General features: G+C 39.2%; 2 protein-coding genes and 2 non-coding genes across 4 annotated transcripts; 3 read left to right on the top strand and 1 right to left on the bottom strand.

Moving 5' to 3' along the window:
- Positions 1–947: 947 nt before the first annotated feature.
- On the bottom strand, positions 948–7,773 carry rab13 (RAB13, member RAS oncogene family). The gene is made up of 8 exons (XM_063487812.1): positions 7,198–7,773; positions 6,448–6,508; positions 5,297–5,357; positions 5,088–5,165; positions 3,282–3,371; positions 2,893–2,958; positions 2,717–2,767; positions 948–2,610 (listed from the first exon to the last, which is right to left on the bottom strand). The coding sequence occupies exons 1-8, from the start codon at positions 7,319–7,321 to the stop codon at positions 2,539–2,541; spliced, it is 603 nt and encodes a 200-aa protein (XP_063343882.1). The 5' UTR covers positions 7,322–7,773; the 3' UTR covers positions 948–2,538.
- Positions 7,774–9,473: 1,700 nt separating this feature from the next.
- On the top strand, positions 9,474–14,191 carry rps27.2 (ribosomal protein S27, isoform 2). Its single transcript, XM_063485971.1, has 4 exons — positions 9,474–9,550; positions 10,237–10,345; positions 10,756–10,866; positions 13,128–14,191. Exons 1-4 carry the CDS (start codon positions 9,545–9,547, stop codon positions 13,154–13,156), a joined length of 255 nt encoding a protein of 84 aa, XP_063342041.1. The 5' UTR covers positions 9,474–9,544; the 3' UTR covers positions 13,157–14,191.
- Positions 10,553–10,684, top strand: LOC134638060 (small nucleolar RNA SNORA13). The gene has a single exon (XR_010095232.1). It is a non-coding gene; the product is annotated as a small nucleolar RNA SNORA13 (small nucleolar RNA).
- On the top strand, positions 11,424–11,555 carry LOC134638059 (small nucleolar RNA SNORA13). Its single transcript, XR_010095231.1, has one exon. It is a non-coding gene; the product is annotated as a small nucleolar RNA SNORA13 (small nucleolar RNA).
- Positions 14,192–17,054: the final 2,863 nt, after the last annotated feature.

The raw sequence follows: 17,054 nt of genomic DNA, 5'->3' as shown, positions 1-17,054 counted from the left end.
TGTGAAACCACAGCTCATTGGCGAACAATGTCTTAATCTCAAGTCCTTAGCCAATGAGCACAGTTTCACAGTCAGTCATCACATCACATAATTTTTCTTTTTCTTTTGGAAATCAAGATGGTGATAGCAAATCTCAAGGCTTCACAAACCAGTGGATGATGTTATGGTAGCTATGTGCATCGTTTATACTCACTATGGCTTAAATGCATTTGAAATTTCCAAAATAAAAGCCCCCCCCCCCCCCCCACTCAGTGATAAGAAAATGATAGCTTTAACTGGTGTTATAACCAGAGGTATGTCAGACAGCCCCCCCCAAACCCCCTAAATTAATAAATAAATAAAGTCCCCCAATTTTAAAGAATGCTTTAAAATGTGCTTTTGAAAAATTAAAGCCACCACTTACTTGTTGAATATCATGAAATTGCTTTCACACTGAAGAATTTTCAAAACAAAACAAAAGACCCCAACAACACAGTTTTATAACCTATGTCCCTCTTTTCTATAAAGTCTATGGACTAGGACACAGAGTTTAACATCCCTTAATTGATGTCAATTAAGGTATTTAATTAAAGAAAAAAAGATTTTCTGCCTAGCTAAATCTTTCAGAATACAACACTATATCCATATTTTTCATAAATGATAACATTATGATTTTCAGTATTGAAATTGTGCAGCTGTCATTTCACTATTTCACATATCTGGGATCACTGCTCTGTTCCTGAGGTTTCCTTCATTTTTTCCCTTTAAATGGATTCTGAGGGGAGCTTTTCCCTTATCGAGATTGAGAATCTAAAGATAGAGGATGTTGGATGCTGTACAAACTGTAAAGCCCCTTAAGGCAAATGTGAATACAGAGAATAACATTTATGACAATGCTAAACCAGGAAGGAAAAACTATTGTGTCACTGTGCCAACAGGAACTTAAAAAAATACAACAAACAATATAGTTATAGTTTTGCAATTTTATTCATCAAGCGTCAGGTCTTGCATACAATCTGGCAGGTGTAAGAAAACTAACAATGTGGAGGAAATTACAAAAGAAAACAGAAATTTAGAGCGTGTGTGCAGAGAAAAAAAAAGATCTGTCAGAATCAGATGAAGACCTGCAATCAGTTATTTTGAACGATCATCAAACTGCCTGAACAGAGAGGCTGCCATGTCAGATGTCGCTAATATGTGGTAGTGTTTAGTAAGAGCTTTCCCAGGCACTTCAGATAAAAGGCAAGACCCACTAAATCAATTCGCTATGAGGGACACATGAACACGCTGCTGCTTCCTAGGCTTTTACATCCTGCCCATTCACTTGCTTAATCCATCTTTTTTTTTTCTCATCTCTCCACTCATCTTCTCATATTGCACTTATCACTGTCCATATCTAATATCTATATCCACATTCTCAATCCATTCATCTATTAAAACAAGGTGTTGTTTTACACAGAACTTGTTTCACATTCAAGTCCAGCGACCAACTTGTGTCATCATCAATGTGTACGTCATGTTTTTACCTTCGCTCTAACAATTCTGGTCATTTTATCATTTAGAACTTAAAGCAGACCTATCATGCTTTTCCTTTTTGTTATGCATATGCCACTGTGCTAATGCCAAAACTTCAAATAATGAGGTCACTGTTTATGCAAGCAATTCACGTGAGCCAAAAACTCAGTTTTATACATTTTTTTTCTACTCCTGGATCTGTATGATGTCAGAGACCACACATTCCTAATATGGTTGACTTGGACACACAGATATCACAGTAGCCCCACCAACCTGCAGTTCAAGTCTTTTGTTTGCAGTGGGCAGCTAATGTGGCTTCAAGGGAAGGTCTGCACAAAGGTCACGCATTAAAAAAAAAAGTGTGAATCATGTAAAGCTACTTTAGCAGAGACCAAGACTAAAAAAATATGAATTTGGAAATTAGCATAATAGGTCCTCTTTAATAAATTTGAATTCCCCTGTAGTATTTAAACCTCAATTTCTCAGATGCTTATGACCACTTGAACTCTAAATAAAACCCTGTGTCCATCATGTGAATCAAAACAGACCACATTAGTGTTTTACAGCCAACTGAGCTCCATAAACTCCTGCACATGCTCACACATTAGAAATGAATGAAATGGTAGCATTAAGAGACAGCTGCAGTTCTTTTAAGTGCTGCTGTAGGAACGATAAAGTAAGCGAGAAAGATATACGGTTCAGTGACAGCAATGTATGCCATGGTGGGGACCTTTTTTTTTTTTTTTTTTTTTTTAAAAAGGTCTCGGAGTCAGACTCCAACTTTTTGTGGAATCATCGCTATTGCAGTAGATGTCACATAAAGGATATGTTCAGTTTGAAAAACTGGGGCTGCTTTATCCATATATTATTTTGGAGACAGCAGAATTCTTGTGGAAGAACTTATAAAGGGAGTATAATGTAGTTTAACAGAGCTTTAGCACCTCTCTGTTTTTGATATTTGCAAACCCTGCCACATTTTTCCTTGTCAACACAGGCGCTCCTAAGTTTCTATGTTCTTTCTTCCATACACTAGTGAAATCATGTCTAGAGAAGAACGCACTTGGAGGATTTTTTCTCTGTGCTGCTGGTGATTTTCACCTGTTGACCTCCGGGGCCCTGACAAACAAACAGACGAAAAAATTACGTTACCGTCATACAGTATGTAGAGCATGCAAAATTACTTTTTATAGCGCTGCATTACTGATCTTGTGTTTTGACTTACTGGCTTCTTGCTGGATTGTTGTAGTATGTCTCGTGCCAAAGCCAGAAAAGACTGCAGGACAGATAGATTGAAACACAGAAAGAGAGAAAATATAGGTCTGTTGCATATTAACACATAACAAACATTAACAAAAGAGCTATAATAAAACAAGCTCAATGTATGGAGAAACTGCTCACCTCCTCGACATTAATGCTGGACTTCGCACTGGTCTCAAAGAACCTGATGCCGTGATCTTTGGCCAGCTGTTAACATTAGGAACAGAGATGGTTACAGGAGGACAGGATATGGGTAATAATCACTTCCTGGGTTTTATCTCGAGTAAATTTAGCAACTTTGACCATTTCCCAAGCATTCTTGTCCGCTAAAGTTTAACAGGGAGGAATCCATGCAATAATCTTTCTCAAAATGAAATCTTTGCAAAGTAGCCCCACAAATGATAAATTTTAAATCAATCTACTCATGTGTATCTTACCCTGTATGATCTTTACTACTTTAACTACCATCAAAGTACACCTACACCTCTGCTGTTTCATTGCAAGTAAAAAAAACGCAAGCAACATCTTACCTTTTCTCCTGTCTCTTTGGAAACTTTCCGCTTTGCCTCAATGTCACACTTATTACCTAGTAACATCCGACTGACCCCAGCTGATGCATTCTGGGAAAGAGGGAATGTGATTAACTGATCAAAATGACTTCAGCAAAGTGTTTTGCACAGAGAGCAAAAACCTCAACAGAGACACTAACAGCAGCTGTTTGTCAGCAGAGCGGTTTCTCCCTTTAAACCAAGACCATTTCCCTGAAATGCTCCATTGCCATCTTTCCGCAGTTCGTCAGTGCTGCCGTCTACAGTTTGTTTACAGGCAAAACAAGCCGCCTGTTACCCAAAACAAATCTCTCAGAGTCGCTGACAACTTGCGGGCCACAAATACATGAAATCATAACAGTTGCTTTATGAAAATGTGACTGAATCATTCATATGTTTAACAGCTGTAAACAGACTGAAAACAGCTATAAAAGCGATTTTCAGTTCAGCTCAGTTGTGATGCTTACATGAAAGTGGGTAAAAAAACAAAAAGAAAATGAAAAAGGTAAGCAAGTGCCATGTATATCTGTAAACAATGACACTGGTTATGCATTTATAGCCATAATATGTTCTTAATTTTACTTGATGTAAAGATATTGAACACCACGTGTTTGCATATTGTCTGTTTAATTGAAATATTAAAATGGGCAGCATTCACTTATTGAAAAAGTTTCTTATAGTTTTGCAATTAGTCTCATTAGTTTTTATTTTTATTTCATTTTGAGTTTTTGCTTCTAAATCAGTTTAGTTTCAGTCAGTTTGCCCATTTCAGTTCATTTTTTATTTATGGAAAAAGTTTCTATTAGTTTCAGTTTTACTTTTAGTCTTTGTTATTATTCCTGTGTGTGGAGGGCATATGCCAGTGTCAATAAACACATCTATCAAAGCCTCATAGGGCAAGTTCTTATATGTTTTTTTTAACCAAAGTAACAAACACTCGAGTTCACAAAATCATTTGTTAGCTTTGTTTCAAAAGTCTAGTTTTTATTTTATTTTAGTTAGCTGATTTTTTTTAACATCTAGTTTTAGTTCAGTTTTAATAACCTTGCTTCCTGCATTATCTTTAGCTTTTCTTGAACATCTGAGCAACATTAAAAATCCAACTGAGAGTTCCCGGGTGCGGTGCCTACCCCCAGCTGCCACTGGGTGGGCAGAGGTCCCGCACGGGGCTAACAAAAACACATATACACATGCTTGGTCAAATCTACACCTATGTCCAATTAACAATCATCGGTCAACCTTATTTCAAAGGACCAGAAATCTGTGGACTGTGGGAGAAAGCTGGAGCCACAGGGAGAAGATGTAAACTCCACACAGAAAGGTCCCAGTCGACCAGGAGGCTCAAAGCACCTTCTTGCTGTGAGACAACAGCGGTAACTTTCCTTTCATGTTATGCCCTTGTTAGCTTGGCTCCTAGCAGATAGCCAGTTCTTTAGAAAGTTGTACATTTATCTGAGGTCTCCCACACAGCGTGACACCTAGCCGACAGGTGAGTAGAAAACCTTTTCAGGCCTTAATCAACTAAAAGTTTTACTTTGGTTGAAAAATATCATTAACAAAGTGAGCACAAGAGGCCATGCTGGATAGTTTTATGCTAGTTTATAAACAAGGAAGGTTATCCTGAGGACAATCCACATACATAATGGCGTAGAGATGACTGTTTCCTCAGTAGAAGATACAGGAATTTTGCTTCTTTGATTTAAATGAACTGACCAGATAAACTCATTAGTTTTGCGGTCTCGGTTTTTCCTAGTTATCTTTGTCATGGCTAATAGAAAATCGGCTTACTTCTCTGATGCTCTTCATCCAGTTCTGAATGTTTTCAAAGGACTTCTCGTCAGTGATGTCGTACACCAGGATGATGCCCTGATGAACAGAGAACAGACAGGAGAGAGAGGATTTAAGGAGTCAGTCAAAGGTGCAGACTGAGCACAAAGAGGCAGTGATGTCAGCCTGATTATCCAGGCCTGATTGTCCTGGAGGCATACTGCGCTCACCATGGCTCCTCTGTAGTAGGCTGTTGTAATGGTCTTGAATCTCTCCTGCCCTGCCGTGTCCCTACAAAAAGCACACACTTAGAATCAAAAAGATGCTGCAAGGTCTTTAGAATACTTCTATCATATGACAAAAACCTGGAGTATAGCAGAATGCAGAAAGATTCATTTGAGGTGAGACACTACAGGCTACAAGCTACAGGGTAAGTTTGCACTAACAGATACTTTCCCACTAAAATACTTCCAGTAAGAATATTTTTTTGCATCACAGGTTTTCTGAAACTATGTGTTAATATCAAAATGTATAAATTTAAACTTTTTTGCAAACTTCTACAGGTGAGAAATGTAAACATTCGATGAAGCCTGGATCAAAGTTCTCGTTTGAATTTTGCTGGCATCCCAGAGCCGACGGTTTTTATAGAGGGGATTTTGGATCTCTTATTTTCTGTACTCCATAAATCAGAAAGATCTGTCAACAGTCATAAAAGGTTTATTTTCACCATGTATTCAGAAAGAAAACTTCTATAAATTTGGTTCTGAATTATATATGAGCAAACCTCTCTTTAAAAAAGAAGAAAAACAGCAGAATAGAGAGAATCGCTCAGCAATGATTGGTGTCTGTAGGTGCTACTGAAAAGGAGAGTTTAGGCTCTAAAATGAGGGAAAAAAATCATTTTGAGAAACTGTTTTGTAAAAATCCATACGTTTCTTTGCTGTAATTGTAGACAGATTACCTGCATGCATTAAAAGGAATTTACAGCAAGATTAAACACATTTACGTTTGTATTTTAAATACTTCCTTTATATTGATCTGGAAGAAGGAATCAAAACAGGCCAGATCTGACCAAAAAAACCCCAACAAAAAATAAATGTGTTTTTGCCTGTGCTGGTATTTGACGCTGCTATATCTTCTCTAGCAGCACCCTTAAATGACATGGAGTAGCTCTCTGTGGTGGCCATGTGTGATGGACTTGGACATGAACCCTGTCATAAAATCCTGATTTGGACAAGAAGAGGGAGGTTCCTCCTTCCTCTCAGGAAAACGAGCCGGAGGCAGTCAGAGGGCAGAGAAAGATAACTCAACAAATCAGGGTTTATCTGCCTCACCATATCACAAACCGTTTGCAGACAAACAACCACATGGCACTTCTTACCAGACTTGCAGTTTCACTTTCTTTCCATCCACTTCAATGGTTTTTACTTTAAAGTCAATTCCTGGGAGACAAGGGGGGGGGGGGGGGGGGGGCAAAGACTGGATTAAATACCCCTATTGGAGACAAAAACTCACACATTGCAGTTGATATGAGTCACCCTCACTCAGGTGGCAACACTGAACATACACCCACCTACCCCCCAGGGAGTTACCATCCACAAGCAAACATAAAGATCAGACATACAGACCTGCAAACTGCTACAGACTGCTGTGTTTTTGTTTTTTTTTCTGCTGGATGGACAAGCTGACAGACACATAGACAGTGCGGGGCAGAAGAGGGGGTTGACTGTGCAAAACTGTGCATGCCAGAAAGCCAGCCATTCTTCTGGGAACGTAGAGATGGTAAAAGAGATAGGAATGAGGGTGGGTGGACCCTCTGTGAGCCAAATGAGAGGAATGAGATCTGAGGGAGAGATGGGGGAGAGGGTCAGGGAAGAGAGAGCACACACATTCAGCAGGGAGAAAAGAAAAAAAAGGAGAGAGAGACTAAATAAAGAAAAAGAAAATAAGAGAGCACAGACTAGTTGGGACATGAAAGCAGTCCGGGAAACCAGCTCTTACAGTAAACAGAGGCAGAACGGAGCTTGAAATGTCAGCAAACATTTGTCTTGCTCATATCCCAAGTTTCACAGAAGCCAATCATAAGCTGAAGCAGAAATGTCGCAGACTGTAATTCAAACATTAAACGTACCGATGGTGGAAATGTACGTAGAGTTGAAATTGTCCTCAGCAAAACGAATGATCAGACAGGTTTTTCCCACTCCGCTGTCCCCGATGAGTAACAGTTTGAAAAGGAAATCATACTTTTTCGCCATGGTCGGAGTTGTTCTTCAAGCAGAACTCAAAGCAGGAGCGGGGAAAGTTTGGTCTGTCTCTTCACCGGAGATCTTCTCATCCACCACCAAACGCGTTAAATCTCGATTTCTTTTCCTTGTGACTTAAAATAAGCAATCTCCTGAAAAGGGGCGCTCCATGTAGCGAGTGGATCCTCTTCTTTTTCCTCTTTTCACTCTCAGACTTGTCACCGGTAAATTCCGATCCTCCTCCGTGTTGTGTTTGGACTGCGCAGGATAAAGTTGTACAGACTCTTTCAGATCAGCCCTCATGTATTAAAGTTTCATTCCGCTGCCATTAGAAAGTCGTTATTATCCCGCTTACAAGCATACCGGGGTGGAAACAAGTTTATCCAGTCTGCAGAAATACCAATTTTTTAAAAAAAGAAAAGGGAACTTGCTGTCGGCCCCAATCCCACATCGGCTACGTGTGGGAGAGCTTTATGGGAGTGAACGGTTCACAGTTCGCAGGCACTCACTCAGCACGGACACTAGGTGGCACCATTTGATCAGTAAACACGTGTATATGGACCGATACAAGTGAAAAAGTTGGTTTAAGCAACATATGCTCTTTCCCTACATCCTCCATGAAATAAAATAATAATAATAAAAAGTCGTTCCTGTAAAAACATCAAACCAGTGAAAGGTCATAGGACTATTCAGCGTTTGTATCTGTAGATAAATCATGTAAGGTTATAAATGCACAGCTCACGTAAATGCTACACTGTATCCTTATGAACACCTGATCAACTGAATACAAAAAAATACTGTAAAATCTTTTATATAGTACTATATTGTTTTTTTTATTTGTTTGTTTTGCAAACAAACACAAAGTGTTTTTGAAAATATTTGTTTCAAATCACTGTCAGTACATTCATGAGCTGACTGCCAAAAACGTTGTTTGGATATTAATTTCAAGTACTTTTTATGCTACCAGCTTCTAAAATATGACATTTGTTACATTTAAAAAAAAATGTAATTTATAATCTATAATCATGGGGTTTTCTTGTTGAGAAATGCTCTTGGATAACTCTAACAGCATTGCTCAACTTTGATTTCTTCTCAGTCATTTGATTATTAAAGGAAATAATCAGGAATTGAGGTTGAAGTAAAAAAAATTCAAAAACAGTAAAATGCTGCTTAAAGTTCTGCATTCATGTAATTCTCCCTCACTGAATAGTACTTTTACTTAAACCTTTACTTAAGTAACATAATGCAGGGCCTTTACTTGGAGTACGTTTTAAGTAAATACTTTGTACCCTTAATAAGACAAAGCAATACAAAGCTAACATTGTTTATGAAGCGTAATCAAATAACAACTAATGTTCTACATCCATGCAAGAAAGAGACTGTTGGATATCAGAGTCATCGTTTAAAATGTGACTACCAAGCATGAAAGTTGGCCTTGACAGAAGAATATATGTAAAATCACACTTTCTTAATTCTGCTCAGTGCTTTTGTACCTCCAGTCTAACCTGCACCACCTACAGGAAGAGAAGCACACTGAAATTGTAAACTTTCCCCAGGTGTCACCTGCAGGTAACAACAGTTCCCCTCTGACTTTCTCAGGTGTTTATGTCTTTAGACCGGAGGTCATTTTAGTTCATGGGCCACATACAGGCCGGACCACTAAAGCCAACTTAGATTTATTTATCTAATATCTCTGTTTGTGTGTTACCATCTAACCCTGCAGTTTACAGCGGGTTCACAGAAGCACAAAGCTTTTTACATGTAAAGTATTTTGGAACATAACAAATTATATTTTTACTGTCCTTTATTTTCCACTCCTAGTGGATGCTGACATCATTACATTGCATTTATTTTATTGAGTAAAAAAACAAACATGTTTTAAAGACTTCTTTCACGTGTAGATGATGAGGGGTCTGACCTACTTTTTCAACAATTCTAATTGTTGAAAAAAGTATTTAAATTACAGGATAATCGTCTGCTTTGTCAGGAAATCGCTATACAGTTAGAAGATTTAATCAAATGCGACAGAAAAACACATGAAAATTGTATTCACGGTGTATTTACACGATTAAGTTATTTTCATGCATTCATTTGATGTTATCTAACGGATAATTTCACGTAAACACCGACGAGAATTTTTATTTTTTCTTCCTCCAGGTCTTCCTCCCAGTCAGTCAGCAGTTTCCGGTACGTGGACAGCGAGTCTTTTTCCGGTGAGAGTCCAAACACGCAGACATGCCTGTAAGTAACAAAAGCGTCTTTGTACCTACTAACTTGCCTCAGTCGATAAAGTGTGCTTTTATAACGCGGTTAAAATATTTTACAGCTTAAAAAGTGCGTTTAAAAAAATCCGTCAGCAGTTTTTTTCCCTTTAATGTAAACGTAAAGATCTGAACGAGCGCAATATGGCGAAACACGTGTTCAACGAGCAACCCACGAGGCTCGCTGACAGCACACAGTATAGCTTTAAGTCTCAGCATTGAGTGTATTTAATGTCTTTATTGGAGAGGAAGCTGGTTAATGTCGCGCATTAATGTTAGTCAGCAGTCTGATAACTGGGTGTCGTGCTCGTTTGTTTGTTTACTTGTGACATATGTTGGGTGTTTTGGGGGTTAATTAAACTCTTAGCGATGTTTCATCTGATTTCTTTTTTTTAACGGCATCGCTGCGATTGCTTCAAGATTATTCCGATAATTTCATTTTAACACTTTCCAGTTTCCTTGGAAAGTGTATCGAGGTCTCGACCTTTGCCTCGCTGTAACTGAGGCCTACAACCGCAGTAGTTTAATTACATGTTAAAGTCAATTCAGCACCTTCTGGCTCATTTTTTTCATTAATAATTTATTTATGTATTTATTTATTTATTTTCAAAGCTCGTGTTTAAAAAAAAAAAAAAAAAAAAAAAAATGTTGCTTTCTCCCCCCCAGCTCGCAAAGGATCTTTTGCACCCAACCCCCGAGCAGGAAAAGAGACGACACAAGAAAAAGCGTCTTGTTCAGAGTCCTAACTCCTATTTTATGGATGTCAAGTGTCCAGGTCAGTTTACTTATGAGTAGTACTTAAGATTTAAATGGAAACATGTCCACTAACAATAAGCACATTTGCTTGAGTTGATTTAATTACAGTTTTAAATCAAAGTGGTGTATTTCCCATTTGCAAGTCGTGGTGCAGGAGAAGTATTTACTTGGGTAATTTAATGTTTTGGAAAACCTTTGAGCACTTCTTCCACTCCTGTGCTACATTTGCCTTTATGTGTTGCCCTTTCATTGCTTCGTTGGTGATTGGGGTGTCAAGTAAGGCATACAGTGACGGTTGTGGCCATTTGTGACATGAGCTTCAAGTGACTCTTCTACACAAACGGCTGCAACGACACACCAGTCATCAGGAGTACTCCTGACATCATCTTGTTGTTGTTGTTGTTTAACTGGTTTGTGTGCTGTTTGCAGGGTGCTACAAGATCACCACAGTCTTCAGTCATGCTCAGACTGTAGTTCTGTGTGTCGGCTGCTCCACGGTCCTGTGCCAGCCGACAGGAGGGAAAGCTCGCCTGACAGAAGGTACAGGGAAACCAGAAATCTCAACTATATGTGTAGAACTACACAAATGGCACTGGTGGTACTGGAGCATACCTGTGCTAGATGCTTGTGCACGGCTGAGCTGTGGCTTGTTACCGAGTTATGACATTTTATATGAGATGGAGGCGAGGGGGGGGCGGTGCTTAAAGATTTAAATTTGGGATTCTTTTGGAGGATTCTCTAATGGCAAAAATAGAGAGGGGAAACAACTTTTAAAAGCTTGTTTTTAAAAACATTTTCGGGAGTTTTTGTCTAAATCTAATATTTTTTTTGCATTTGATGGAAATTTAGACGGAAGCTACTTTTAGCTGCTCCCATGTTTGTTTCGGCAGAGTTGTGTTGGGTGGTGTTCTTCCTGATGTAATCTAGATTTGTCTCCCCTCTGGGGTGACTGTTGCTCTGGATTGGCACTATGTAAATAAAACTGAATTATATTTTAATGACCCAAGGCAGAAGCTTTTCCCAAAATCCCCAGATTTTGTGGCCGGAGATGAGTGGTCGAACTTGACTGTACACACACTCAGTTACTCTTTCACATTTGCCTTTGTGTTGCCCTTTCATTGTTTTCTTCATGAACAGGGTGTCAACTAAGGCATACAGTAACTCTTGTGGTTGTGAGAGGAATTCATCATCACTGATCCATTCCTACACAATCAGCTGCAAGCACAACTTTTCATTTACACACATTTTATTTAATTTATTTTTTTCAGATTAACAGGTAGGCCCAGTATAGATTTAAGGTGATGGATCGTCTCTTCTATTTAATAAAAGATTCAAAAATTGCTCATTTCCAGCTTTGTATTTTTATTGTTGGACTCTACTAGCCTGAGCTTTTACATTGTTGTAATTAGTAAACGGTTAATGCAAAACATCCTTGAATTAAAGTTGGTAGTTCACTTCACATCTTTGAGTGTTTGATTTAAAATCCACTCCTCTGGTGTACATAGTGAATTATTTAAAAAAAACAAAAAACGTCATTGTTTAAATATCTATGGGCTTTACTCTGTGTGCTTTTGGACAGCTTGTAAAACAAAGCTGAATAGGTCTCCTTTAAAGAGGACATGAAATGAAATGGGGAAAATCCAGCTGTTACCTGTAATATTTGGGTTTGTAAAGCACTGTATAAATGAGGAGCGTTTGGAGGAGAGCCTGTTTGAGTCACCAGACCGACAAGCTGGAGTCCAGCATTTCCAGCTTTTCCTTATCAGGCCGGGTGTACCGAGCTGTGCAGTCAAGCAAAGCAGATGTTCGCATGATGCGATCAGCACTTTTTTTGTGCAATAAAATATTTTCTTTTCCCAACACAGCCAAGCAGTTTACAATATAACGAGTCACTACATGTGTATCACACCAAAAACATAACTATTTCTTAACAAATGCAACTGGAAATCCCAACATTCATCAGCATGTACGCAGGGAAAAAAATCTCCACCTTACAGTCTCCTTCACTTACATTTCAGCTTCGCTTTTCCTCACTTCTAAACTGAAGTAATCCAGTCAGTGAGATGACGTGAGGAAAATACAAAAGATCTCCAAAAAGTATGGCATCTCTTCCTCTGAGCCTCGACTACTTTTTTTTTTCTCCTTTTGCACACATTGACCTATTTTCCCTGCAGACGTGGTGATGGGATTCCTGGTCGTGCTTCGGTAAGAAACACAGTTATATTTGTGGTGTGTATGTAGTGGCCTGGATGTGCTTGAGAAGAGGGAGATTATTTTATTGCATAAAATAGCGCTGATCGCATCAGCTCATTGCACCGCTCAGCCCGACACCCGGCCCGATGAGGAAAAATCAGTTTCTGTCGGTCCGTTTAACAACCTGTCACCTGTATGTAAATTAGCCTTTATATGTGTAGCGTTTCATGTCCTCAGGGTTCAAGGTTCAATTTTACTGATATTCTCATCGTCACACCCACCCCACCCTCTGCTGCTGTGGTAACAGGAGCTTCTTAGCAGGAACTCTGAGCAATAAAACCACGAGTGTGGTGGTGATTCAGCCTTTGTGAAGGCAGATGGTGGCATGAGATTCACTGTTATCTTATGTCTTCTTGTTAGGGAGTCAGTTGATACACCTTGCTGCACTGATTGGCTTTTGCAAGATTGGCCGTTTTTATAGGCTGTCGATATTTATGGAGGATTATAAGGTTATAATATAACCAAGACTTCTCTAAGTGTTTTATAATAAAGCTGTCTTGTTGATTTCTATCAGTGTCTGAGCCACAATCTCTCGCCTCTTTCTTTAGGATGCTCATTCAGGAGGAAACAGCACTAACCTGATCAGACGTGGTTCGACATCCTTGAGGAGAAGAGTAAGAACTTGATGGACATCAAGTGACACTGCCATAGAACTGATGCAGGGAATGGGGAATGGCTAAATCATGTAATATAAGAGGGAGTCTATCTACTTAATATGCAGAAAAATGCCTGGCCTTGTTGAGAGACCACCAACAGCTTATATGATTCATTCTTCACTTTAAATAAAGTTTCATTTGATAAATAATCTCGTTAGGTATCTTTCAATTCATCATTTTATCTGGAAAAACACATCTTTTGTCCGCTGACAACCCTTTAAAGATGACACGATGCATGTGGGGTTTCCGTTTGACTTGCATTTGTTTGCATTACACCCTTCATCAACTAAGCAATGATTTACAGGACGGTGTGGTCAGAGATGAGGCCCGGCACTAGATGCAAAGTTCCCCTGGAAACGGGGCCAGCTCTAGAAAAGGAAGCAAACTGTGGCTACGTCTCAAGAAAACTGACTTGACTGCAGAGTTTTGTTGTGTAAAAAGGGCACTCTGCATGAATAATAATTAATACATTTCTTGTGTCTTATGTTTTAATGCCACAGTGATGTCAGCACTATAAAGTAGGCGATGATGTCAGTGGCATCAGTGCAGGGTTCCCTCAGTCTGAATGAGGGTCGATTCAGGGAAGGTCACTGTTTGGTCTGCTTTGAAGAAAAAAAAAAAAAAAAAAGGAAGTTAATTAAATTTCAATGAACAGTGTGGTTGTGCATTTATGTGTGCTTGCGAGCTTTCTGTGCAAATGATAATGTGGGATGAATTCTTGTCAGGTTGTGAAAAATCAGTAGTTCTGAAAGGACCGACACTGCAGGAGCAGGTTGTGGCTGCAGGTTACTCTCACCTGTGGTTTACGCTTGCGCGCACGTAGGCCCTGTGCACAGCCTCTGTGACAGCAGTGATTTGTACACTGAATAAATATGAAAATTAAATTAGGAGACGGAGGGATTTGATAACTTTGTTGTTGCTATGGTTACATTTTTATTGTCTTGCTTGTATTGGACACTAACAAATAAAATTATGGTAAACAGGAAATGAGATTCTGGTGCGGCTTGTGTTTATTGAATGACTAACACAGGATAAGCATTGTATTCTATATGATCTTTTTTTAATATTAATGTCACTATCACCATTCTAATTTTCTATTTTATTCATACTTTTAATCATGTAGTACCCTTATACAACCACTTTTTCACTATTCAAATATAAGGAGTTTAGATTTAATGTGTAGGCTTTTATAAAGGTGCAGTACTGTGAAAAAGTCTTGAGGCACCCCTCACTTTTTTATTTAGCTTTTCTTGTTTGATAAGCTGCTTGATACTAACCTATGAATCATTCAATCATAAAATGATACATAACCTGTGGGATTAACCAGTCATGTGTCTACACATTACAGACAGCTTTGCAAAGAACCAATTTTAAATAGCATGTTACTAGCAGCAAGTTGAATACCCAATAACCAAATTTCCCCTTGTGGGACAATTAAAGGATTATTCTATTCTATTCTAATAAACATGAAACATGCCAAAGATGACATCGTTTGACAGGAATAAAATAGTATTTCTGCACCAGTAAGGTGATTCCCAAAGACCTATCAGTCGTAATCTTGGCGTATCTGTCAGATACTACAGCCAAATTTTGATCCACCATGCTATACTGTTGTGAAAGCATCTTCAATGATCCCAAACAAACGGCCAATTTATTAGAAGCACCCGAATAAGAAAACACACAACAGAACATCATCAGTCATGGATCGACCTCACCAGAGCGTAGACCCCAACCAACATTTCAATAAATTGCTGCATCTATTTTCCATTTTCCTGGCAAAACAACTCACAGAAGCCCCAAACCTACATATCCAGAAAAAATAAGTTCAGTAACTGAAAGCATGTGGTTTTACCATACTGTCACACCTGAGCACAGTAATGATGAGCTTACTGGTTTACTGCAGGAGAACCCATGAATCTGACCAGTGGACACGAGGCTGTCATAAGGTCACTGACTATTTTGATGTATGTCTGCTCAGTGTAATTATACTGGGGGAGTGGAGATGGGGTCTGAACTCTACTCGGTGAGGTGGTGACATTCAGTGGATTCAGCTGTGGAAATCTACTCAAGAGAAAGTATGGCTGTCACTATGTGGTCATGTCATAAAAAAGAAATAGAAAAAGAAGAGCCAAACCTGTCCTCAGCTGAAAAAGTTGTTTTAATAACAACTTCTCTGAACTACTGAAATTTAACACTAAATATTGATTTAACTCAGAACCTCTTAACAGTAACAGGGAGAGAGAGAGGCTAGACTGACTTATTTCAGACAGAGGATAAACTGAGATTCTGCACAAAAGCATGGTGTAAGACAAATAAGGATTACTTTGAACTGTGAGTCATGCAAAGCCACTCTAGTATAGCTCAAAAAATAAAACTATGGAGCAGAAAAAGAGCACGATAGGTTAACTCTAATGAATGTCCAGGTTGCTGAGTTTGGATACATATCATATAACCTCAGTGTCACCAGAGAAATTTCTGCCCCTCACTTATGTCGGTCTCCAGACTGCAATCAATGAACGGATGAATGAGAGAGAATAATTAACTATTGTTTGGAGCTCAGGCATCCACTGAACACTGACCTATATTTGAAATTTTAACAGCAGGAATTTAAATGTTACATCCACAACAATTCCACTTCTTTCAGCTTCCAAAATGAGTCTTTACTCGAAACAATGAAAGCAGATAATGCATGTCTGTCAAAGAAATTACATGATGTCAAGAAGACTGCAGTTCATGTTCCCTCTGTTTTGATTGATTTTTCACTCACGCTTTAGTTTTTTTTTCCCACAGTGCATTTCATAAATGTCCTAATTTGTGGGTAAGTACACGAAAGGCTCAAATAATCTATTCTGTGGATGTTTGCGTGTCATACCGATGAAAGCATGTTCTTGCTGCCCATCACCGTAAACTCAACCCCAGGCTGAGTGACAGGGAGCAACACAGATCGGTGGAGTGCCAACAGGTCGGGCAGCACCTCTGGGACACCTGAGAGCAGCTCTGACAGAAAGGGGACTGACCCCACAAAGAGAGGGCCCATCAAGAGCAGCTGGTAACAAACCCCTCCTGAGACAGACACAGTGACTGTCCGTAAACAACTGCAGGGAATGAATGACGGGGGAAGAGTTTGTTAGCAGCAAGCCATGAATTGTAAAAGCTGTTGTTTTAGGGCTGACTGTAAAAATGCAAAATTGAAGGTAGGGGGAGCTAAAGTGCAACACTAACTAAGCTTTCTTACAAGATGGTGCATAAAGGTGACAGACATTAAGAGTGAAAGGATGGAAAAAGATGCATGCTCATGGTAATTTTTCCTCACATGCTTCAGTTTCATGTGTGCTTGGAACCCCCCCCCCCCACCTGCAGAGGTTAAAAGAGTAGGGACTGTGGAAGCTTCTATTTCACCCAGAAGACAGAGGACATGAGCCCATTGATTAGACACTAGCAGCCCAAACTCTACCCATTTGTGCCCATTAAATTTCTCTACCTGTAGCAAGCTTTCCCTCTCCCCAGATGCTATAGGTCTGCCCTGTAATGCCTGATTAAATACCCATTGCTGAAACCTTTTGCTTGTTACAGAGTGTCATGCATTCTCCTTCTGGACTGATGCAGAGATGGAAAACATTAAATTATTGGGGATTATAGTCACTAAGGGAGGTATTATTGGCCCTGCTGAAAATCTTTGTTCTGCAAAGTCTGGACACCAAAAACATCTGTCAAAATCTGAAGTAATCAGCGTCAGGTCATCTCTGAGTGGGAGGCAGAGTGGAGGATGGGACAGGAGGATCGATAGAGAAGGGCAGAAAAATCACTGAAAGACATGGC

Source organism: Pelmatolapia mariae, linkage group LG10_11 (assembly GCF_036321145.2).
Source record: "Pelmatolapia mariae isolate MD_Pm_ZW linkage group LG10_11, Pm_UMD_F_2, whole genome shotgun sequence".
In the NCBI taxonomy this organism is placed as follows: domain Eukaryota; kingdom Metazoa; phylum Chordata; class Actinopteri; order Cichliformes; family Cichlidae; genus Pelmatolapia; species Pelmatolapia mariae.
This window is presented reverse-complemented; position numbering and strand designations above follow the sequence as displayed.

Bases quoted from the DNA above. Each gene is read 5' to 3' on its own strand.
- rab13 (XM_063487812.1), bottom strand. From the start codon at position 7,321: ATGGCGAAAAAGTATGATTTCCTTTTCAAACTGTTACTCATCGGGGAC. The intron at 5,166-5,296 runs GTGAGCGCAGTA...TCTGTTCATCAG, and splicing joins CCTACTACAGAGGAGCCATG to GGCATCATCCTGGTGTACGA. The intron at 3,372-5,087 runs GTAAGCCGATTT...CCTCTTTCCCAG, and splicing joins GGATGAAGAGCATCAGAGAA to AATGCATCAGCTGGGGTCAG.
- rps27.2 (XM_063485971.1), top strand. The intron at 10,346-10,755 runs GTCAGTTTACTT...TGCTGTTTGCAG, and splicing joins TATGGATGTCAAGTGTCCAG to GGTGCTACAAGATCACCACA. The intron at 10,867-13,127 runs GTACAGGGAAAC...CTCTTTCTTTAG, and splicing joins GAAAGCTCGCCTGACAGAAG to GATGCTCATTCAGGAGGAAA.